We start from the raw sequence: 23921 nt of genomic DNA, 5'->3' as shown, positions 1-23921 counted from the left end.
AATACATTCTACCCTACTACTGGATTATTTAAAAAGCATAAAGAAACCTTGGACTGAAGATACAAAAAATTATCTAACCTTAGTAAGAGTACATGGATTCTGTTTGCTACCAAACATTATAGTCATTTTACACTGACCACAAAAGACTGTTTGCTTCTTTTTGTTACAATGACTATGAAAAGATAACAGTAAGCAGAGAGTTTGCTTTCTTAATACTGACCACGAACACAATAAAACCAAAAGAAGATGTTAAAGATGTGTCACATGGCACAACTCAACATAAAACTCCTTTAAAATTACTGCATTTCCACTTTGCTCAGAATTTTTAATCACCAAATATCTCAGTGAACAAAAATATGAGTTACATCTCATCTTGAGTGCACACCAGAATCTTAGATACTTTTAAAGTCCACGTAGGCGTAACCCCTCCCACAAGTCAAGTGCCCCTTCTTGGGGGGAGGTTGGGGTATCAGGGACAGCCTAGCCTACAGGGCACTGTCTTCCCCAAATGACTGCGACCACTTTCAATGCAGCTTTTCTTGGAATATTTCCCCCAAGATCTTTTTAATCTTCCTTCTCTTTGTACCCCATTCCCCAGGCTCAACTGTCATCTCCCTCATCTGTTTCCTGAGACCTGAAACAGGCCAATTCCTTCCCGACAACTAAACCCCTATTGCTAAGTCCTGTGTTGTTTTTAATAAAGTCTTTTTAATTTCACTTTGAAATAATTTCAAGCTACAGAAGAGTTGCAAGAATGGTGTAAAGAACTGCCATATGCCTTTCCTCCAAATATATCAATTATAAAAACATTTTCCCACAATTTTTTTTCACTCTCCTTCCCACCGTCCCTCCCTGTTCCCCTTTTCTCCCTCTGTCTCCCTTCCCTGCCTTCCTTCACACACACACACACACACATACAGGTTTTTTCCGCAAATAATTTAAGACAGTTGCGTAAAATATATTCCTTTACCTTCAGATTTTTATCTAAGGATCTTCTCTTACATAATGATCAAACTCAGAAAATTTAATATTGATATACGGCTATTACCTAAAACATGGTTCACATAAAAATTTTCCAGTTGTTCCAATAATATCCTTTATGCCAATATCTCCCTTTCCTTCCCAGCTCCAGGCCATGTCACATTTAGTTGTCATGTCTCTTTAATCGTCTTTACACTTTGTCTACCCTGACATCCACATATTTTGGAGATTACAGAGCAGTTGTTTTGTAAATTTGGGTTTGCTGGATGATTTGACTCAGGTTACACATTTTTAGTATAATTAGAACTTTAGACTTCCATAGACTATTTCTGCCACAAAGCAAAAGATGTATTTCAGTTCAGTTCACTTCAGTCACTCAGTCCGACTCTTTGTGACCCCATGAATCACAGCACACCAGGCCTCCCTGTCCATCACCAACTCCCGGAGTTCACTCAGACTCATGTCCATTGAGTCGGTGATGCCATCCAGCCATCTCATTCTCTGTCCTCCCCTTCTCCTCCCACTTCCAGTCCCTCCCAGCATCAAGTCTTTTCCAGTGAGTCAACTCTTCACATGAGGTGGCCAAAGTATTGGAGTTTCAGCTTTAGCATCAGTCCTTCCAATGAACACCCAGGACTGATCTTTAGAATGGACTGGTTGGATCTCCTTGCAGTCCAAGGGACTCTCAAGAGTTTTCTCCAGCACCACAGTTCAAAAGCATCAATTCTTCTGCACTCAGCTTTCTTTATAGTCCAACTCTCACATCCATACATGACCACTGGAAAAACCATAGCCTTGACTAGACGGACCTTTATTTAAGTGTGTATAAAAGATGCATTAAAAATGTCACATGTTCCCAACAGACTGCCATTGCTGCAGAAGCAGACAATTCCACCTATATACTAAGAGGAACACATGTAAACTAGTTCATTTTGACATATTAGTACTTGAAAATGATCCCCCTGAGTCAGTAAACCTGCTAGGTACCTCCATATTTTAAAAGAAAAATGTACTAACCCAAAGTCACAAGGATCTTCCTCGATGGCTCAATGGGTGAAGAATCCGCCTGCAATGTAGGAGACCTGGGTTCGATCCCTGGGTTGGGAAGATCCCCTGGAGAAGGGAATAGCTACCCACTCCAGTATTCCTGCCTGGAGAATCCCATGGACAGAGGAGCCTGGCAGGCTACACTCCAAAGGGTCCCAAAGAGTCAGACATGACCAAACAATAATATTTGAATTTGGAAACTCACAAAGGCCTATACTTTTAATTGTGATTGTGGACTGTTTCTCAGGTAGGCTATTCTATGAATGTTCATGGGTGAGAAATGATGTAATTTTATCTGAAGCCATTTTGAAAAAGGGTCTTACTGTGAAATACCCCAGGAGTAGCCCACATTCTATAATGGATGCACTGAAGCTGTTACACCCTTTTTAGTTTGTCTTAGTTTTCCTGAGGTTTATAGGTCACTAGCAAGGCCTTCCACGCCAGTACTCTTGCCTAGAAAATCCCATGGATGGAGGAGCCTGGTAGGCTGCAGTCTGGTGGGGTCGCTAAGTGTCGGACATGACTGAGCAACTTTACTTTCACTTTTCACTTTCACACACTGGAGAAGGAAATAGCAACCCACTCCAGTGTTCTTGCCTGGAGAATCCCAGGGATGGGGGAGCCTGGTGGGCTTCCGTCTACGGGGTCACACAGAGTCGTACACGACTGAAGTGACTTAGCAGCAGCAGCAGCAGCAACAAGGCCTTCAGGGATTGGATTTCAGAGCAGATTTAATGGCGACCCCTACAGTCCATGGGGTCGCAAAGAATTGCACGTGACTAAGCCACTGAACCACGCTGAGATACCGGATTGAAAAGTTCAAATGTCTGGGGAGAGAAAGGCCTGTCAGAACCAGGTTGGTTTTGGGCGGTGGAGTATGGTGAGCTCACCGAACAGTTGGGTGAGCAGTGAGAGGTGAGAGTGACAGGTAATGAGGCAGGAGGTCCAGGGAGGGAGGTGAGGTTCAAATACAGCACTGATCTGTCTTCAGATTTGCCAAAGTTCAGTTCAGTTCAGTTCAGTCGCTCAGTCGTGTCCGACTCTTTGCGACCCCATGAATCACAGCACGCCAGGCCTCCCTGTCCATCACCAACTCCCGGAGTTCACTCAAACTCATGTCCATCGAATCGGTGATGCCATCCAGCCATCTCATTCTCTGTCGTCCCCTTCTCCTCCCGCCCTCAATCCTTCCCAGCATCAGAGTCTTTTCCAGTGAGTCAACTCGTCGCGTGAGGTGGCCAAAGTATTGCAGTTTCAGCTTTAGCATCAGTCCTTCCAATGAACACCCAGGATTGATCTCCTTTAGAATGGACTGGTTGGATCTCCTTGCAGTCCAAGGGACTCTCAAGAGTCTTCTCCAGCACCACAGTTCAAAAGCATCAATTGCCCAAGGTTGGCCCTTTTCGGATTATGCCCCATCAACCAAAAAGAAAGCAAATGAGTGAGCAAGTTTATTACAAAATATAGATTCTTTTTTTTTTTTTTTTTACTTAATGAGGATTTCAAATACAGGTTTGCTTAAGCTTGTGATTTCTAAGCAAATATCTGTTCTTAGGATGAATATTTGCTATGTAGTAAAGAAAAGAGTGTTTTTCTTTTTATCTTTTAATATAGTGAGGAAACAGAGCATTATGACTTTATATCTCTTTCCATTTCCCAGGCAACATTCCCAGCATCTTCACATCTTTGTGTGGCCCCAACCCCCCACTTTTTTTCCTTCGTAGAAGCAGCAGCATCAAATTTGTACATAGTTTTTGGGAGGAATAGATGTAGGCCACTGACCACATATGAGAAACCAAGGTTCTTATCTTACAGGCAAGGTGAACAGAACGAACAGGAGGCAGTATTTTACAGAATGGTTGAAGAAATATCAATAACAAATGAACACATGTGGGATCTGTTGCTTATATTGCCTTCTCAGAATACAAGGTTCCTATAGCTGACTGAATTTGTGTCTGTGGAGCTCTAGAGTTATTAGAACATCCCCGTACTTGAATTTTGAGCCTAGAATCATGTTGAAAGTTTTAGGGGAAGTATATAATTTAAACTAGTATCTATATGTATGAAGAGACGAGAATGGGAACCCACTCCAGTATTTTTGCCTGGAGAATCCCGCAGACAGAGGAACCTGATGAGCTACAGTCCATAGGGTTACAAACAGTTGGATGCAACTGAAGTGACTTAGCATGCATATGAAGATAATAGGAGAAACAGTGAGATACACATCAAACTAATTTTCGTTGATGACTTAAACAGTTTACATTAAAGTATATTTAGATATTGCAGTTTAGAAAGAACTTTTTTGGTTAGGTAATTTGGTTTATAGTATCTTTAAAGTAGTATCTGTTGTTAAACTCCCCATAGCTTTTTGTTTTAATCTTTATAATTTCTTTTTGTTGTTAGAAAACTGAGCGGATCTTGCAAGTTCTCTTCATAATAAAGAAGTTTTGTAATTATGTATGGTAACAGATGTTAACTGAACTATTGTGGTAATCATTTTTCAATATATACAAATATTGAATCATTATGTTATATAACCTGGAACTAATATAATGTCAATTGTATATCAATTAAAAATGAATGAATATCCACTGCCAAACAGAACTTTCTGTCTTTTATAAGTTCTTTTAAAGATCACTTTGTAAATACACCTTGCTTTGTGAGTTTTCCAGTAAGCATAAAAGAGTGTCATTAATGTCTCCATTTGATTTATAGCAGTCTCAATTTATTTAAATGTTCTTCACTGTGATTTAGAAGATGGAAGTTGATTCTTCTGGTATCGCAGGATGATAGGAATTATGGGAACCACTCATTTTAGAACTTTTCTTGCATAAACATGCTGTGATCATAAAAAGTAAAGGATAAGAATAATGTTGTTATTGCTTCTATTTTGTTATCATGAATAACCTATAAACCAATACGTTCACTGCTGACAGGGAGAACAATTTCCAGTCAGTGGAGTTTAAGATGCATAATTTTCCAACCCAATTGTTTTAGTTGAAAACTGAAAGCACAAATCTTTTTCTAGTCTTTTCTGAGGCCTTGGCTTCTTTTACTTCAGCACGTTTGGGGCTTCTCTCTTTTCTCTGCTTTCCTCAGAGGAACTTCCTCTCCAGAGTCTTCTCCTGGGGAAATAATTGTAGTAAGGAGGAAGGCGACTGTATGGACAAAAATATGGATGGAATTGAAAATGGTGGTTCCACGTTGGAGGCGGGTAAGGCCTGTATGGAAACCTAATGTAGACTTGGGGCCATCGTGACGGGAAAAAATGGAAGGGACACCTGGGTGTCCTGGTGATGGGCTGGATCCTTGTCACTGGGTTCCTTGTGGCAGGGGGAGGGGTGAGTGTAAAGATCTCGCAGTCTGTAGGGTTTGCATTCTTTTGTGAGTCTCCAGGAGGAGTGACCACTTCTTTTTGTCCTGTGGGGAGAAAAGAGCATGTCAGGAAATAGGCCTGATGACAGGAGAAGAGGGGAGAGTCTTCAGGTGTAGCAGGGGAGAAAGAATTGGAGGGAGGATTCTAGAGTCTCCCTAAAGCATGTTTGAGAGAACTGTCTAGGTCAGTAAAATGAGACATGGACACTCCTTGCGACCCAGAAATCCCATGCTGGAGAATTTACCCGTGAGAAATGAGTGCATATGTCTACAGAAGAGTAGTTCAAGAATTTTTTTTTTAAGCAGCGTTTTTTTTTTTTTCGCCACACTGTTGGAGAAGGAAATGGCAACCCACTCCAGTGTTCTTGCCTGGAGAATCCCAGGGACGGGGGAGCCTGGGAGGCTGCCGTCTATGGGGTCACACAGAGTTGGACACGACTGAAGTGACTTAGCAGCAGCAGCAGCAACAGCAGTGGGGTATGTGGGATCTCAGTTCTCTGACCAAGGATCAAACCTGTGCCCCCTGGCAGTGGAAGTGCAGAGTCTTAACCACAAGATCACCAAGGAAATCTGCATAGCACTCTTATTCATATTAACCTAAACCTGGAAACCATCAGTGGGCTCCCTGGTGACTTGGATGGTAAAGAATACGCCTGCAATGTGGGAGACTTGGGTTGGGAAGATCTCCTGGAGGAAGGCATGGCAACCCACTCCATTATTCTGCCTGGAGAATCCCAAGGACAGAGGAGCCTGGCAGACTACGAAACAAAGGATCACAAAGAGTTCTATATGACAGAAGCAACTAACTACATACACACAGAAACCATCAATAGGTGAGGATAAATAAACCATGCATTCATATAATAAAATACTACTCAAGAATTATGAACACAACAACATGGATATATCCTATGATGCTATGTTGAGCCAAAGAAGTTAGACACAAAAGAGTAAATACTATAAGATTCCATTAATATGAAGTGCAAGAACAAGCAAAATTATCTTAATCTATGAAAGATGTTCAAGCTGGATTTAGAATAGGCAGAGGAACCAAAGATCAAATTGCCAACATTTGCTGGATCATCGAAAAGCAAGAGAGTTCCAGAAAAACATCTACTTCTGCTTCATTGACTATGCCAAAACTTTTGACTCAGCAGTGGCCACAGGACTGGAAAAGGTCAGTCTTCATTCCAATCCCAAAGAAAGGCAATGCCAAAGAATGCTCAAACTACCGCACAATTTCACTCATCTCACACGCTAGTAAAGTCATGCTCAAAATTCTCCAAGCCAGGCTTCAGCAATACGTGAACCGTGACTTCCAGATGTTCAAGCTGGTTTTAGAAAAGGCAGAGGCACCAGAGATCAAATTGCCAACATCCGCTGGATCATGGAAAAAGCAAAAGAGTTCCAAAAAAACATCTATTTCTGCTTTATTGACTATGCCAAAGCCTTTGACTGTGTGGATCACAATAAACTGTGGAAAATTCTGAAAGAGATGGGAATCCCAGACCACCTGACCTGCCTCTTGAGAAACCTATATGCAGGTCAAGAAGCAACAGTTAGAACTGGACATGAAACAACAGACTGGTTCCAAATAGTTAAAGGAGTATGTCAAATCTGTATATTGTCACCGTGCTTATTTAACTTATATGCAGAGTACATCATGAGGAATGCTGGGCTGGAAGAAGCACAAGCTGGAATCAAGACTGCAGGGAGAAATATCAATAACCTCAGATATGCAGATGACACCACCCTTCTGGCAGAAAGTGAAGAGGAACTCAAAAGCCTCTTGATGAAAGTGAAAGAGGAGAGTGCAAAGGTTGGCTTGAAGCTCAACATTCAGAAAACTAAGATCATGGCATCTGGTCCCATCACTTCATGGCAAATAGATGGAAAAACAGTGGAAACAGTGTCAGACTTTATTTTTCAAAATCACTGCAGGTGCTGATTGCAGCCATGAAATTAAAAGATGCTTACTCCTTGGAAGGAAAGTTATGACCAACCTAGACAGCATATTAAAAAGCTGAGACATTACTTTGCCAACAAAGGTCCGTTTAGTCAAGGCTATGGTTTTTCCATTGGTCGTGTGTGGATGTAAGAGTTGGACTGTGAAGAAAGCTGAGAGACAAAGAAGTGATGCTTTTGAATTGTGGTGCTGGAGAAGACTCTTGAGAGTCCCTTGGACTGCAAGGAGATCCTACCAGTCCATCCTAAAGGAGATCAACCCTGGGTGTTCATTGGAAGGACTGATGCTAAAGCTCAAACTCCAATACTTTGGCCACCTGATGCGAAGAGCTGACTCATTTGAAAAGACCCTGATGCTTGGAAAGATTGAAGGTGCCAGGGGAAGGGGACGACTGAGGATGAGATGGTTGGATGTGATGGACATGAGTTTCAGTAAACTCTGGCAGTTGGTAATGGACAGGGGTGCCTGGCAAGCTGCATTCCATGGGGTCGCAAAGAGTCGGACATGACTGAGCAACTGAACTGTTTTAAATAAAGTGAAAAACACCTTAGGGTTACATGTAGGTGTTATTTAGTGGAGAAAGGAACCAGTGAATTCTTTTGATCTTGTTCTGGGTGGTTGTTACATGAGTATGGAGATACGCACACATGTTTATATTTATACACATACATATAAATATACACAAAAATATACGTGTACACACATATGATTATATGCACATATGCATATATGTCAAAGGTGATTCATCTGCATTTTTAAGATGTGTGCCTTTTATTGTGCATAAATTATAAACCAATAGGAAAATTTGGTGGAAAAAAATGTAATGTTAAGAAAAGTAACTGTCCCCTTGAAGGCTCTTAATCTGAAAGACTTGCTTCACTTCTCCAGCAGTGGAATTGCTCCCTGCAGAGGACAGAGGGAGAGTCTACAGGCAGCAGAGGAATGAGCGCTGAGGACCAGGATGACAAGTTTCCGAGAAGAAATTTGGATCAATATCAAGGTCTTTCCTCTAGCTGCATCATTGAATCAAATTGGCTATGAAATAGCAAGGTTTCCTTTAGAAAATTGTCCCTTCTCTCCTTTAGAAATTTGCCAGTGCAAGTCTGGAAAGGGCAGCTGAGTGTGAATGATGGAAAAAACGAATTCCTCACAGGACTGTTGTTAGACATTCAACTCTTTCATTGACTGGCCAGTGACAAATCAGATTTCATCCAAGAATTTCAACAAAGTGACGCAGTGGAGGATGTAAGGAGAAGGTGTAGGGGAGAGGCTGGAGTGTCAGGTGTTGGCCAGTTGAATGTTGAATAAACAGACAAGCCAGTTTTTCCATAGCTGTACAATGGGGAAGGGCTCTCAAAGAGAAAAAGAGACAAGTGCCTATGTGCTAACAGGGTGATTGTGAGAGTAACCTTGGCTCTTGAATTTCCAGGGTTGGTCTTTTTGAGGGCTGGCTGTACTTAAGTTTCTTGGAAATATATTTATAATAATCACCTCTATTATTTTGTTAATCCAGCTTGAATGGGTGAATTAATGGGTGAATTATGGGTGACTCTTTCTCCTATATTCACTCAGGCTACTGAGTATTAAAATGTTATGGTTGAAACTGGATTAAGACATTTCAAACTACAGAAGATGACTTAATGCCATATCACTCATTCTTTCCTCCTATACAATCAGATTAATTATGAACCTTTCTAACATAAAAACTTTGTGCTGAGAATCCAGTTGCTAGAGAGGAAGCTAGCCTTATTCTTGAGCTCCATTGGGACATTTTGCTATCAGATCAGGTTTAGCTAGGTCTTAGGCCCTGCCACTCAGTAAATTGGATTCTAGTTTTAAAAACATCCACCCTTTGTGCTCACTTTACTTTTTAAAACTTAGAAGAAGTTTTTTCACTCACCAAATCCTCCTGACAATGGGGTGTTAGAGTCGTTAGTGTTTCTTTGACTCTGGGATGTCTAGTGTTTTTTAAAATTAAAAAAAATTTTTTGATTTGTTTTTCTTTGATCATGCCATGAAGTATGTGAGATCTCAATTCCTTGACCAAGGATTGAACTCGTGCATTCTACTTTGGAAACTCAGAGTCTTAACCACTGGACCACCAGAGAAGTCCCTGGTTTATCCAATATTAGTCAATGCTCTCTTCTTCCAGGAATTTCTCGGGAGTCAAGGTCAAGATATATGCTTGTCCCAGTAACTAGCTCACGTAAAACCACATTCTCCCAGCAGACTAGAAACGTGGTGACTATTTCAGGTTCCTGGTTGGCTAGCTCAAGTGTTGTAACATATGGGAAATTTAGGGAGTTATTTAGGGAACTGTCACAGGTTTTTTACGAGGTTCAGGCCATACATCTGAGTAAGTGGGCTGATGCCACTCATGGTCTCCAAAGAGTTAATACTGCTCCTGAATTCTGTCTGTCCTTGTTCTGATCCATTCTCTCTGTCTTCTAAACCTTCCATAGTCTCCTCAAAGCCCCTTCAACATTTTCATCCTTCTTCATTCATTTGAAGAATTCTCTTCACAATTCTCATGACCTTTCTAAGCAGATTACTTTGCTTCATACTTCAGAGAGAAAACTTTAGTGACCTGCCACGAACTTCTTTGTTTCTACTTCTTTCACTTCAAAGAGAAGTCTACACACTCTGAATCCTTTCCCCCACATATTTAATCTATAGGAATCTGACTCTGATTCCGCCATCCCACAAATAACTATTAGTGTTGTCAGTAGTATCGAACTTGTGCACCCTACTTTGGAAACTCAGAGTCTTAACCACTGGACCACCAGAGAAATCCCTGCTTTGTCCAGTATTAGTCAATGCTCTCTTCTGGCAAATGTTGACAAATACTTTCACAACAATCATCAAGGGTCCTGGGCTTTTAAAAAGTTGGTTCCGGATGCCAAGAACATCATTTTCTGCTCTCTTTGCCTGGTTTATCTCTATGCAGATTTCACGTCTCATTTCCTCAAGGAGGTCTTCCCTCCCCTGAGGCTGGCTTAAGGCCTTTAGCAATATGCTTCCATAGCACCCTGTGAGTCCACTTTCACCGTATTTATCGGTTATGTGATTAGTATTCAGTGGTCGTATTCCTCCTCCACTGATGTATCTGCGAGATCATCGTGCATACCTGGTCTCCTGATCGCTAGTACTGTGCCTACAGTGGACTTGATCAGACTGAGAGAGATCTCAGTTTTCATAATTGCAAAAGTTATCATGTTCCTACCTCTCAGGGATAATGTGATTATTAACAAGCAAATATTTCTCACTATATAGCATACTGACATGACACCAAAGATACGGAATATAAAAAATGAGAGCGCTTCTGTAACCTCAATTAGACTAAAGTCAGTCAAATATTTAAATGCAGATTGGAAACATTTTGAGAGGCAGAATAGCATAGTGTTTAAAAGCACAGGATCCGTTAAGAGAACAGACTGTGTATGATTTCAGTACCTTTAGACCATGAAATTTTTGCATCCTGTTTTACACCCCTGGATATGTTCCAGTCTCTCCTGGTTTACAGTCTATGGGAACTTGAATAGAATTTGTGTTCTGCTGTTGTGTGAAAATTGTATAAATCATAATTATGTTGAATTTGTTCATAATGCTTTTCAGGTCCACTACCTCCTTCTACTTTTCTGTATATTCATTCTATTAATTTTTGAGAGTTTGCTATTTTAACTCCAACTAAAAATCTCAATTTATCTACTTAAAAAATAATTGTAATATACAGTGGAACTATATGTAACTTTGTTCTGCATTTTCCAAGTCACCTGTAAATGTTATCCTACTTTCATAATTTCTAAAAACAGCATAGAATCCCTGAGCTCTATGACTTATATGAGCTCTGCCATTTAATAATTGTGTGACTATTGACAGCTTCCATAAGTTAATTGACAGCTTCCTCCAAGTCTGCCTTTCCTTATTTGTTAAAATGGAGAAAATAATGCTACTTATTGGCTTGTTGTAGTGTCTAAAATAAGATATGTAAAGTGCTCAGATATGAATGTGAGAGTTGGACCGTAAAGAAAACTGAGCACTGAAGAATTGATGCTTTTGAACTGTGGTGCTGGAGAAGACTCTTGAGAGTCCCTTGGACTGCAAGGAGATTCAGTCAGTCAATCCTAAAGGAAATCAATCCTGAATATTCATTGGAAGGACTGATGCTGAAACTGAAGCTCCAATACTTTCGCCACCTGATGCAAAGAGCCAACTCATTGGAAAAGACCCTGATGCCTGGAAAGATTGAAGGCGGGAGGAGAAGGGGATGACAGAGGATGAGATGGTTGAATGGCATCACTGACTCAATGGACATGAGTTTGAGTGAACCCTGGGAGTTGGTGATGGACAGGCAGGCCTATTGTGCTGCAGTCCATGGGGTTGCAAAGAGTGGGACATGACTGAGCGACTGAACTGAACTGAACTGAGCTACTAGGTTATTGAACCTCCATGAAGATGAGGAGGACTGTTGACTCTATTGGTCATTGAAAGTGAAAGTCACTCAGTTGTGTCTGACTCTTTGCGACCCCATGGACTATACAGTTCATGGAAATCTCCAGGCCAGAATACTGGAGTGGGTATTCTTTCCTTTCTCCTGGGGATCTTCCCAACCCAGGGATCGAACCCAGGTCTCCCACATTGCAGGCAGATTCTTTACCGGCTGAGTCACAAGGGGAGCCCAAGAATACTGGAGTGGGTAGCCTTTCTATTCTCTCGCAGATCTTCCCAACCCAGGAATCGAACCGGGGTCTCCTGCATTGCAGGTGAATTCTTTACCAACTGTACTATCGGGGAAGCCCCTATTGGTCATTGCTATAAACAGTCCTTGGCTTAGTGTGAGTACTTATGTCCAGTACATAACAGATGAGTTGAATGAGTGGCCAGGCAGGCAGGTGTGGATTGTATTAATGGATATTGAGTTCATTTCTGTAGATTTTTGCAAGTCTAAGTGAGTATTTCATTTTAGTCTCAGAAAAAATAAATTTAAAAATTGTTTTTTTTTTTTTTTTTTGGTTACATGGCATGTGGAATCTTATATTCCAGACCAGAAATCAAAGCTATGTGCCCTGCAGTGGAAATGTGGAGTCTTACCACTGGAGTGCCAAGGAAATCCTGCCAAACCCATAACATTTGCAAAAATAATTTACATTCAAAATTAGGGGATAATAAAATAATCAAGCCAAACTATTGCTGGAGTTTGTTCATCAATTTTAAGTGGGTTTATTACAGTCTAGACATGAAATTCATAGTATGCCAACTAGTACTTTAAAAAAAAAGTAAGGATGAGATGACCTCTTTTTAGAAAATATAATTACCTGTAGTCTGTGGTTGTTTGGGCAGACAAGAGCTGTTTTGTAGTGAGCTACCCTGATTTTTAAGAGAAGTAAGCTTTATACTTGATGTGTAAGTATGCAGTTCTTGTTTTATACATTCTCAGGTGCCTTCAGAGGCGAGCCAGAAAGAAATATAAGCCCCGTGATTAACTTGCTCACAATAACTGCAACTTAATTCACTGCATGGACTCACAGAATGACTCGCTATTTTGGTCAAGTCCCTAATTTTACAGATTAAGACTTTGGAGCCCACTTCACACAAGTTCACACAGGCCTCTCAGTCCTATGCTGTGAGTCTAGTCGACTCAACAGTGTACAGGTTACTGTGTTAGGAGCTGTGGCAAAGGCCGAGATGAAGAAACAGGACCAATGGGGAGATGCTACAAATACACGGATCCATAATACAGAGCATAACCAGTAAGTACCATGGGCGATGTGCAAATTGCTGTAAGAATTCAAAAATGTCAGATAGAGGGGGATTGCAATTTTAAAACCACGTATCTTAAGAAAACTGTTGTGAAGGTAGTAGAATAGTGACACTAAACGACATCATATGAAGCAGAATTGTAATAAACAGGTGAAAGCAGGGGAGGGGGCTAGCCACAGCTGCTGCCACGGAGATGAGAGAGGACAGGGTGAGTTCAGGGATCCACACGTGATCCTGTCTGGTAGAGCCAGGACAGGTGTAAGCAAGTGATGACCTGGAACCAGGGCTGCCTGGAGAGAGGGAAGCTGCATTTGAAGGACTTTGAGGCCAGTCTGAGGGACAGTGAGGAAGAGGGAGCCCAAAACAGAAAACATATTTTAGTGGTGCTTAAAAAAAAGTGAATAAACCTCTAATTTCATTATAACTTATTTAGCTACATGTTTGTAGGGTATCCTGAAGGGTGGTTCACTTTCTGGAACCACCAGCTCCAATGGCCCTGCTCCTCTCCACTCTGTTATGAGCTGTGGTGCATGGGCACAGCGAACTGGTTGGGGGATGACTAGGGTGTACTAGGGTCTGGCTACACCCTTGCAAAGTTCCAGGGCCACATGAAAGGGGTGGAGGGCTTGGTATGACTCCTGGGGCTCTCCTCCTTTTCTTGCCTGTCCCCAGGGTTTGCAAACCAATTCTTTGGCTCCGGCCACCTGGAAATTTTGTAGTGGGGGAAAAGGAAAGAGAAAGAAGCAGTGGAGAAATTGAATCTCATAGAATCTCAAAGCAAGAAGTCTAGGCTCACCTCAGCAGCACCAGGACTAGATGTGATTAAAGCATTAACAAACAGAAACTGAACACCCACCATGTGCAAATTACCACGCTATTGGGGAATCAAAGAGGTGGACATTGCTGTAATTCAGGGGGGAAATTGTTAGCTCCACAACAATAATAACTAGTATTCATATAGTACTTGAAGCTTGAAGAGCTTTTTTTTGCAGGATAGCTCATTTGGTCCTAACAACCCCCATAATAATGGATGTCATTCATGCTGTCACTTCACACAAGAGGAAATGCATTTCAGAGCAGTTGCTGCTGCTGCTGCTGCTGCCAAGTCACTTCAGTCGTGTCCGACTCTGTGCGACCTCATAGACGGAAGCCCACCAGGCTCCCCCGTCCCTGGGATTCTCCAGGCAAGAACACTGGAGTGGGTTGCCATTTCCTTCTCCAATGTGTGAAAGTGGAAAGTGAAAAGTGAAAGTGAAGTCGCTCAGTCGTGTCCGACCCTTAGCGACCCCACGGACTGCAGCCTACCAGGCTCCTCCATCCATGGGATTTTCTAGGCAACAGTACTGGAGTGGCTTGCCATTGCCTTCTCCGTTTCAGAGCAGTTAAGTGCATCTAAAGTCATACAGCTAGGACTGAGATTAGGACCAACATCTTCCGATGATAAAATTCAATGTCTTTCTCTTTAACCACATAGGCTGATGGAAGTTGACGTAAATATTTCCATTCATGGATATGTATAATCATGGAGCCAAATTCATTCTTTTTACATAGCTTATTAATTAATGGACCCACAGGAGAATAAAAGCAAAACCCTTACCTTCTGCCACAGTTACCACCAACCAGCAGACCAATAGCCAGTAGGAAAAGCAGGGTCTGTGAGCCATGGCTTCTACCCTGAGCAGTTGCTGCCTCGAACCCAACGTGGCTTTAAAGGGGGTGGGTGAGTCACCCACAGCTTAATTTAGGGAGTTGTATTTGCATAATGGACCACAGCCATCAGGGCTTGTGGTGTGAGGGTAAGAAGTCAGCAAGGAAATACCAGACAGTATTTATCAACCAGAGCCTCTTATAATGATGGCCAAACATCATCTTTCCATCCTTGACTGGAGTTGGATGGTGGACAATCACACCCTCGCTATACTTCTAATTCCTTCAAATCTTTTTCTCTTAGTGCTTTCTCTTTACTTGTGTGTATAGGTTTCCTCAGCAAGAGAAAGGATCTGTCCAGGAAATATTCCACACTGTTTCCTTCTGTATAGCTTACATCACAAAGCCAAACAGGATGGGGAGGGGGTTTTCCAAAGGCTCAAGAACTGAAGTGGTTTGATGAGGCTGTTCACAGGTTTCAGATCAGGGATTAGGTCTTTTCTGCTTTCGTTCAGGAGCCAAGAGCAACAGCTGAAAAACTGTCTTCTCTAGTAGCCATCATGGTCGTTGTCTAAACAGACACGAAAATTTTGGGAGATTAACTTAGTGAGTTGTCCTTTCAGGACTCCCTCTGATTCATCAAATTGCCCCAAAGATGCCCAGTTTGTTTCCTGTCAGCTACTGGAGGAATGGGAGGGGATGGTCACAAGTGTTTAAAAGCATGGACCCAGGACCTAGAGATGATCATACTAAGTAAGTCAGAAAGACAAATATCGTTTGAAATCCACGTGGAATCTAAAATATGGCACAAATGAGCTTATCTATGAAACAGAACAGACTCACAAACACAGAGAACACATCTGTGGTTGCCAAGGGGATGTGGGGCATTGGGGGAGAGATGGACTGGGAGTTTAGAATTAGCAGATACAAACTTATATATAGAATGGATAAACAACAAGATCCTACTGTGTAGCACAGGGAACTATGTTCAATATCCCGTGATAAACCATAATGGAAAAGAATATGAAAAGTGATATATATAGGTGTATGACTGAGTCACTTTGCTGTATAGTAGAAATTAACACATTGTAAATAAACTATACTTAAATCAAATAAAGGTTGAAAAAGGTATGGACTTCAGAGTCAGGAAAAACTGGTTCCAGCCCTGATTCCTTTTCTTGCTAGGTGGGTGACTTGAAGCCTCAGCGGTAAAATGGAGCTTGTAGTATTTCCCTCTGAGGATTGTTGTGAGGAATAAAAGAGATAATTGACACAGAACTCCAACCACAGTGCCCGGCATGAGAAAGGGAGTTGTTTTTAATTGGAGGCTAATTGCTTAACAATATTGTGGTAGTTTTTGCCATACGTTGACATGAATCAGCCATGGGTGCACATGTGTTCCCCATCCTGAACCCCCCTCCCACCTCCCTCCCCAGTCCATCCCAAATAAATTAATTAGTTAAAAAAATTACTTAATTACAAGGACAAGTTCAGCTGGCATAAAGAGATTTGAGGACAACACATAACAGGTTTGGAGACAAAAACAATTCAGGTAGTTGGAGCAGATGTACATGAAGGCGCTACAGAGAAGCTTCTGGTTTCAAATGTTCAACATGCTGCAGGCACTCACCAGACTGCTCTGTATAAAGACTGGAAGCTTCCTTTAAGCTGTTGAACTGGCTAAGAGAACGTCTTCTGCTGTGTCAATATAGATACTGATAACGTTTATTGAGCATCTATTATGTGTCAGGCACTGTGCTAAGCATGCAGCTTGCATTGTATAACTGAATGTCCATAATCTGTGAGGCAAATATTATCATCTTCATGTTACCTACACTGAAACCAAGGCCCAGAGAAGTACTCAAGCAATTTATCCAAAGTTGTACCACTGAGAGGTGGCAGAGCTGAGATTTTTAAGTTGGTGTGAATCCAAAGCCTATCTCCCCTCTTCCTGCCCACACTGGCTCTGCAAATGAATATTAAATAAAAGGTGTAACAAGAATAAAAATACAGAAGTGAAAAAAAAAAAGAAAGGGAGTTGTTGTGGTTGCAGCTAAATTACAGTGACTTCAATTCTTTGTTCTCTTGGGAGCTTATACTTGCCAACTCATTTGATTGCTCAAAGATCTAATGGTTGAGCAGAACATTTTCCTGGCCATTGCAGAAAGAACAAAACAGAACACAGTCCCTGGCTTCCAAAGGCTGGCAATCTAATGAGGGAGACTGTGCAAACTGAGAACCAAAGTGAATAAGAATGCAAACACTCACCAACTAGAAGAATGGTTAAGTTCCACAGACTTGATAATAATCCTAGGCAAAAATTCTAGAAATAGATAGTTAAGTCAATGATGTGTCAGCAGTTTGGAAAGGAAGCAGGGACAAGCTTAGTTCCTTAGATTCCACCGTTCTGTTCTGTTGACCACATGTCTTGTGCCACGTCTAGGCCTGGTATAGGTGCTTGGGCTAAAGATGGAGTTCTTGCTCTCATGGAGTGTCTAGTCTGGCAGGGACATTAAATATTAATTAAGGAATGACAGGAAAAGGCTTGAGGGTTAAGATAAAAAAAGCACTGGGTGCTGCAAAGCAGAGATACCCGTAACTTTACGCCAATGGGTGTGTATTACATATACTATTAATACTTTGCATTCTGTATTAGAATGACATTGCCATGCCAATAAAATTAGATCCACATACTCTCTGTAATATACTACTGTAGTATATTACTGTAATGTAATACTGCCAGTATTGTGTTTTATGGATTTACTGCAAACTATTTAGCCAACCATTTTGTATGATGGATATTTGTATTATTTTTTCTGATCCTCTTTCTTTTTGTATTGGATTTCTGATGACCTTTCATTTGAAATGTTGATGAAAATAAGTAACAAAAGCAAAATGGTAATAGAATTTTTTTCTGTTTGCATTTGTTGTCCTGAAGTTTATGAAGTAAAGAAATAAAACTTCAAAAAGAACAAAAATGTTTAAAGTTTCATACAGTTCTGTATTTTTTTTTTTTTTGCTGCACTGAGCAGCATGCAGGATCTTAGTTCCCTGACCAAGGATGGAACCCATGCCTCCTGCCTTGGAAGCACGGAGTCTTAACCACTGGACCGCCAAGTCCCTCATCGAATTTTTATTTGACCGAAAATCCTAACATATCTTAAAAAAAAAAACAAAAACTTATTATTTATTTATTTGCCTGAGCGGGGTCTTTTTTTTTTTAGGTAATTAATTTATTTTTTATTGGAGGCAAATTATTTTACAATATTATATTGGTTGGTTTTGCCATACATTGATATGAATTTGCCCCGGGTTTACATAAGTTCCCCCTCCTGAACCCCCCTCCCACCTCCCTCCTCCCTTTATCCTCCCTCTGGGTCATCCCCGCATGCCAGCCCCGAGCATCCTATAACATGTATTGACCCTGAACTAGTGATTCGTTTCACATATGACAACATACGTGTTTCAATGCCATTCTCCCAAATCATCCCACCCTCACCCTCTCCCATAGAGTCCCAAAGACTGTTCTATACATCTGTGTCTCTTTTGCTGTCTCGTATACAGGGTTATCATTTGCATCTTTCTAAATTTTTTTTATTTTTGGCTGTGCTAGGTCTTCCTTGCTGCCTGTGGGCTTTTCTCTAGTTGTAGGGGTCTACTCTCTAGTTATGCTGTGCCGGTTTCTCATTGCAGTGGCTTCTCTTGTTGGCAACCACAGGCTCTACGGTGCCCAGGCTCCAGAATCTGTGGCTCCCAAGCTCTAGAGCACGGTAGTTGTGGCACATGGGCTTAGTTGCTCCATGGTATGTGGGATCTTCCAGGACCAGGGATCAAACCCGTGTCTTCTGCATTAGCAGGTGGATTCTTTTTCAGATAGCTGCCAGGGAAGCCCTACACTGGATCTTAGCTACAGCTTGTGGGATCTAGTTCCCTGATCAGAAATCTAACCCAGGTGGCCTGCATTGGGAGCGGGGAGGTTTAGCTGCTGGACCAACCAGGAAATCCCTGTAACATATCTTTACTGCTGGTGTGTATAGTCTTGACAGCCTTACATATTTGCATGTTGTTGTTCAGAACTTACAAGTTGAGAACGACTGGATAGGTGCTCTGCAGAGCCATCTATCACACACTCAAGGACCCCAGCAGGACTGCTTGAGGCTGATCAGCAGTACCTAGCCCCACTCAGCTCCGCAGTCCTGATGGGATGAAGTCCCTGTTTTGCTGCCAGGCCTTAGAGAAGCAAAGGCGCGACACACTTAACATCCAGTGAGGCTGGTTTCCTGCTGCAGAAACCCCTGAAGCTGTCTGGGGGAGGCGTTCCCCTTACCTGGCCGTGTGAATAAGCCGGGAAGCTGCCATCAGGGCCGCCGTGAGTCAGGATTACGGATAACCTGGGGAGAGTGATGGGTACCAGCTTGCCCCCTGAGTCAGGCTGAGGGAGTAGCGGCTAGCGCTATGAGGCTCATTTCCTGGAGGCCTGGGGGTGGATCAGCGTGTTGTGTTGGGAGCACTGAGGCACACACTCCTTCTGGGAATCTATGGGGTTCTGTGGTTGGCGCCAGTGTGGAGCAGACTGTATGACTCTCTTGCTAGGCTTGCTAAGGGCGTCTTCTGCTGGGATTTCTCCTAAAAGGGATTGCAAGTACCTGAGACATATCTCCACCTCCACCACTTTGCAGATCTGGAGACTGAGATGAGACCTGGAGAAGTTTCCTGGTCATCCCAGTGATTTAACAACAGAAAGGCAGTAAAATCCTGGCCAGGGGTGGGGTGATGCCCACCACGTGAGAGCTCTCATTTATCAATGGTCTGAAAGAGTATCAAACCAGTGGGATAAATCAGGGTTCCAGTCTCTGCCTCACCACCCATTAGCTGTGAGACCTTGGACCTGTCAGCCTGACTGACTCAGTTTCATCTGTTTAATATATCATTTGCTGTGTTCTATGCATCACTGTTCTAATTATTGTGCACATATCAAGCCATTTAATTCTCAAAATAACCCAATGAGGAAGGTACTATTGTGAACCCCACTTAAAGATGAGAAAATTGAGGCACAGAGAGGTCAATTCATATGACTATTAAGTGGCAGAGCCTTGATAGGAACACAGGCAGTTAGGCTCTAGAATTCATGCTCTAATCGCTCTGCTAGGTGGACTCTGACCCCCTGGTTGTCAGCTTATTTTTATAAAGGCTCTGTGAAAGTATCCTGAAAATTCAGGCATGCACTGTAGGACAAAAGTCTTGGTTGTTAACATAATGTTTTTTCAAGGCTTAAATAAATAAAAAGAGGTAGAGGGAGAACTTGCAGATTAAAAGAGATTTAATAGATGGGGAAACAGTGGAAACAGTGTCAGACTTTATTTTTTTGGGCTCCAAAATCAATGCAGATGGTGATTGCAGCCATGCAATTAAAAGATGCTTACTCCTTGGAAGGAAAGTTATAGCCAACCTAAATAGCATATTAAAAAGCAGAGACATTACTTTGCCAACATGGTCTGTCTAGTCAAGGCTATGGTTTTTCCGGGGGTCATGTATGGATGTGAGAGTTGGACTGTGAAGAAAGCTGAGTGCCAAAGAATTGATGCTTTTGAACTGTGGTGTTGGAGAAGACTCTTGAGAGTCCCTTGGACTGCAAGGAGATCCAGGCAGTCCATCGTAAAGGAGATCAGTCCTGGGTGTTCATTGGAAGGACTGATGCTAAAGCTGAAACTCCAACACTTTGGCCACCTCATGCGAAGAGTTGACTCACTGGAAAAGACCCTGATGCTGGGAGGGATTGGGAGCAGGAGGAGAAGGGGATGACAGGATGAGATGGCTGGATGGCATCACCGACTCTGTGGACATGAGTTTGAGTGAACTCCGGGAGTTGGTGATGGACAGGGAGGCCTGGCATGCTGTGATTCATGGGGTCGCAAAGAGTCGGACACGACTGAGTGACTGAACTGAACTGAAGACATAAATAATTACAACATTTGGACCTTATTTGGGTTCTGCTTCAAATAAACAAATTGTTAAAGATAAAACTGGGGAAATGTAGACACTGACTGGATATTTGATGATATTAAGTAATTATTGTAAATATGATGGTAATAAATGATTTTAACAAAAAGATAAAGATGGATTCAGAGATAGTTGCTGAAATATTTACAGGTCATATGTTGTCTGGGATTTACTTCAAAATAATCAGAGGATGGGGAATGGGAGTATAGATGAAGCAAGACTGTCCATGTTTAATAATGATTTAAGCTGGGTGATGGGTGTATTTGGGTTTATGATGTCAAAGCCCCAGTGGACCTACTTTGCAGGGCTGGTGGGAAGAATGACAGCTGATAGGGAGAGAGGGGGTCGGATGCTCTTTCGGAGATTCCCCTTCTAGGGTGCCATTGATTTCAGGGTGACCCCAGTGCTTCCTACATGGCAGACTCTTAGTGGATCTTCTGGCCTGCATGAGTGCATGAGCATGTGGATGAGTGAATGTGAATGAATCTGGCCCATGATGAGTTGGAGAACCAGTCTGTCACAAGATCGGAAACAGAATCTAATTTCTAGGTCAAACAGAATGATGAAATGATTCTGTATGTTTCCCAGTTAACCAAATTGTGCATTTAAAGGCATCTTTATCTATCACTATCATAAGGACCAAAATACTCCTACACCTTCCTGCCTTATCCTGGTAGACAAAATACACGAAAAGATTTACTAAGACCTCTACTCTGAAGCCAGATCCCCACTGTTCACACCTCTCAGAGACAACACTTCTCTGAGTTCCACTGCTGTTATCTTTTGCTTGCCCTGCCCAACATCTGTCCCAGTGCTACTGATTAGCCTAAAGTTCCCTGGCTTCAGGATTGTCTGTATCCTATACTTGCAAATCACATTGCTTTTCTATGGCCACAGATATTGGTTTAGGGTTGGGCATTTGACTCAAGCCAAATCAACTGGGGCCCAGTCAAAACCAATCCTGGAACTTTTGTATAAGTGACTGGAAAAGAGGCACATAAATTTTGCCTTTGGACTTCAAATTGGGGAGAGACATTCCTACACAAAGAGAGAGTCTGCGCCATAAAACCAATTGGAGAGATAGCAGATTCTGACATCATTTGATCCCCTGGATCCAGCTATACCTGAGGCCATACATACACAGTGCACTGCATGTGATATGGTAAGACTGATTCTAAAGTATTACCAGCACAGTCTTATGGTAGCAAATCGCATAGAGAATAAAGATTCTAGTCTAGTGTTGCTTGTTAAATGGAAAGAAGAGCTATTAATTTTTATATTGGTGTATTTGCTTACAAACTACAGAAGTAGACAGGCAGTAGAAAACTATCCGTTCCAGTGGCTGGGTAAGGAAAGGCATTGGAAGAAATCAAGATGATTCTTTGTATCATTCCATGCATTCTTCCTGAAAGCTGAGAGAAACCGGGTAACTAGACAGACTCCCCCACAGGTGGAAACTGTGAATACCTGAGTGTCTTGGCTAAGAATGCGGTCAGGTGACTTCATCCTGTGTACTCAGCCGCCCTGTTTATGCCTGGCAGTAGCATCAGACAGATCCAGGTTGTGGTGATGAGTCACTATGGGCTTTCCCCAACTTCAGACACGGTGTGTTCAAATTTTATCCTTCAACCTTTAACTGCCCCAGTTTGAGCTCCTGAATGGAATGAGTGAAGTCTGGCTTTTAGGTGTTTTCAATGAGCAATTCAGTATTTAGTGAATTGAAATCTCTGGGTTGTAGATTAGGGTTGATAACAATGTATCTCTTTGTAGAACTGACAAGAATATGTATCATTATACAAGCTGTAAGACCAAGGGGCAAGTTACCCAACTTTAATTTCCTCCTCTATAAAATGAGAATAATAACAGTGCCTGCCTCACAGGGTTGTTGTGAGTTTAAATGAGTTAATGCCATTTAAACGCTTTCAATGGAAATTGGGGCTCTGTAAATATTAGCTATAATTACTCTTGAAAAATAATAACTTTCTGTTTCAGACAGACGTTTCTTCTAGAACCTGGATATCTGAAACAAAACTAAGAAAACACAGAACATGAGGATTTATGAAAATTGTGACTTGTGAGCGTGTGCAATACCTCTCACACAGCAGTACTCTGAAGTCCTGTTTTTTAATTTTCTGAGGTCAGTTGGAAAGCTGAATGGGAAGGTTCTCAACAGGGAATGAAAGGGGTTTTCTTTAGGTTTCTGCTAGGTGGCTAGTCACAGGCAAGCTAATTAAAATCTTGTCATCATACTTACCCAGACAATGGTTTCTATAAATTGCAGTAGTTAAACTGGCAGGGGTTTGAGAGAGTTCTTTGAAAGATTCAGGAATTACAGGAAATGGTAATACTTTAAGACTTGTATCTAACATTCACCAATGTCTCCAGGAGATGATGAGGGTAATGGTGACAAGCAGCTACTAGTTTATTCAGAAATGGCATGGTTTTGATTTAAATTTGTAGAACGCTGTTAAAACTTGTTGTTTCCTTCCCTCTCCTTTCTGTCTCCTTCTCCCCACACCTTCGTTCTCTTTCCACTCCCTCTACCCTACAGGAAGTATCTTCTTCCTTCTCTATAGAACCAGCCACTTTAAACATTTTATTTATTTGTTTAGGCCGCGTTGGGTCTTAGTTGAGGCCCTCAGGCTCTTTGCTGCAGTGTGTAGGCTTCTCTCTAGTTGCTGCATGTGGGATCTTAGTTCCCTGACCAGGGATGGAACTCATGTACCCTGCATTGGAAGGTGAATTCTTAACCACCAGACCACCAGGGAAGTCCAATAATTAACCACTTTTTAATAGTTTGCCACATATCCTTCTATTCCTTTTTCCATGTATTCACACACACTCAAAAATTATTTTGCAGGTGGGTTTAAAAATATTTTTATAAATGGGATAATATTTTGAGTTGCCTTCTAAATTATTTCCTTTTCACTTAAATGTCATTTATTCACATGCCAATTCATATAGATGGATCTCTTTTGAATTGTTGCTTACTATTGCCTTGTATGGGTGCACCATAGTTTTAATTATCGATTCACTGCCTGATGGAATTTGAGTTCCTTTCCATTTTGTGCTCTTATAAACAATCCTCCCATAGGGCGCACACAGAGTGCATTTGCCGTAAGGTACACTTAAAAGTAGCTTGCTG

At 41.8% G+C, this 23921-nt stretch overlaps 1 protein-coding gene across 1 annotated transcript; it reads right to left on the bottom strand.

Annotated features, from left to right (window-relative positions):
- Positions 1-5080: 5080 nt before the first annotated feature.
- ODAPH (odontogenesis associated phosphoprotein) lies at positions 5081-14793 on the bottom strand. The gene is made up of 3 exons (XM_055434370.2): positions 14727-14793; positions 5309-5448; positions 5081-5164 (listed from the first exon to the last, which is right to left on the bottom strand). Exons 1-3 carry the CDS (start codon positions 14791-14793, stop codon positions 5081-5083), a joined length of 291 nt encoding a protein of 96 aa, XP_055290345.2.
- Between the last annotated feature and the right edge of the window lie 9128 nt (positions 14794-23921).

The sequence above is a fragment of the Moschus berezovskii genome, chromosome 5, assembly GCF_049115385.1.
Source record: "Moschus berezovskii isolate FMDL1 chromosome 5, NW_MosBer_1.0, whole genome shotgun sequence".
Classification (NCBI taxonomy): domain Eukaryota; kingdom Metazoa; phylum Chordata; class Mammalia; order Artiodactyla; family Moschidae; genus Moschus; species Moschus berezovskii.
This window is presented reverse-complemented; position numbering and strand designations above follow the sequence as displayed.

Excerpts from the sequence above, each read along its gene's own strand:
- ODAPH (XM_055434370.2), bottom strand. The coding sequence starts at position 14,793 with ATGGCTCACAGACCCTGCTTTTCCTACTGGCTATTGGTCTGCTGGTTG. Across the intron at positions 5,449-14,726 it reads GGTGGTAACTGTGGCAGAAG|GACAAAAAGAAGTGGTCACT; the intron begins GTAAGGGTTTTG and ends TTCTCCCCACAG. Across the intron at positions 5,165-5,308 it reads CCATCACCAGGACACCCAGG|TATTTCCCCAGGAGAAGACT; the intron begins TGTCCCTTCCAT and ends CCTTACTACAAT.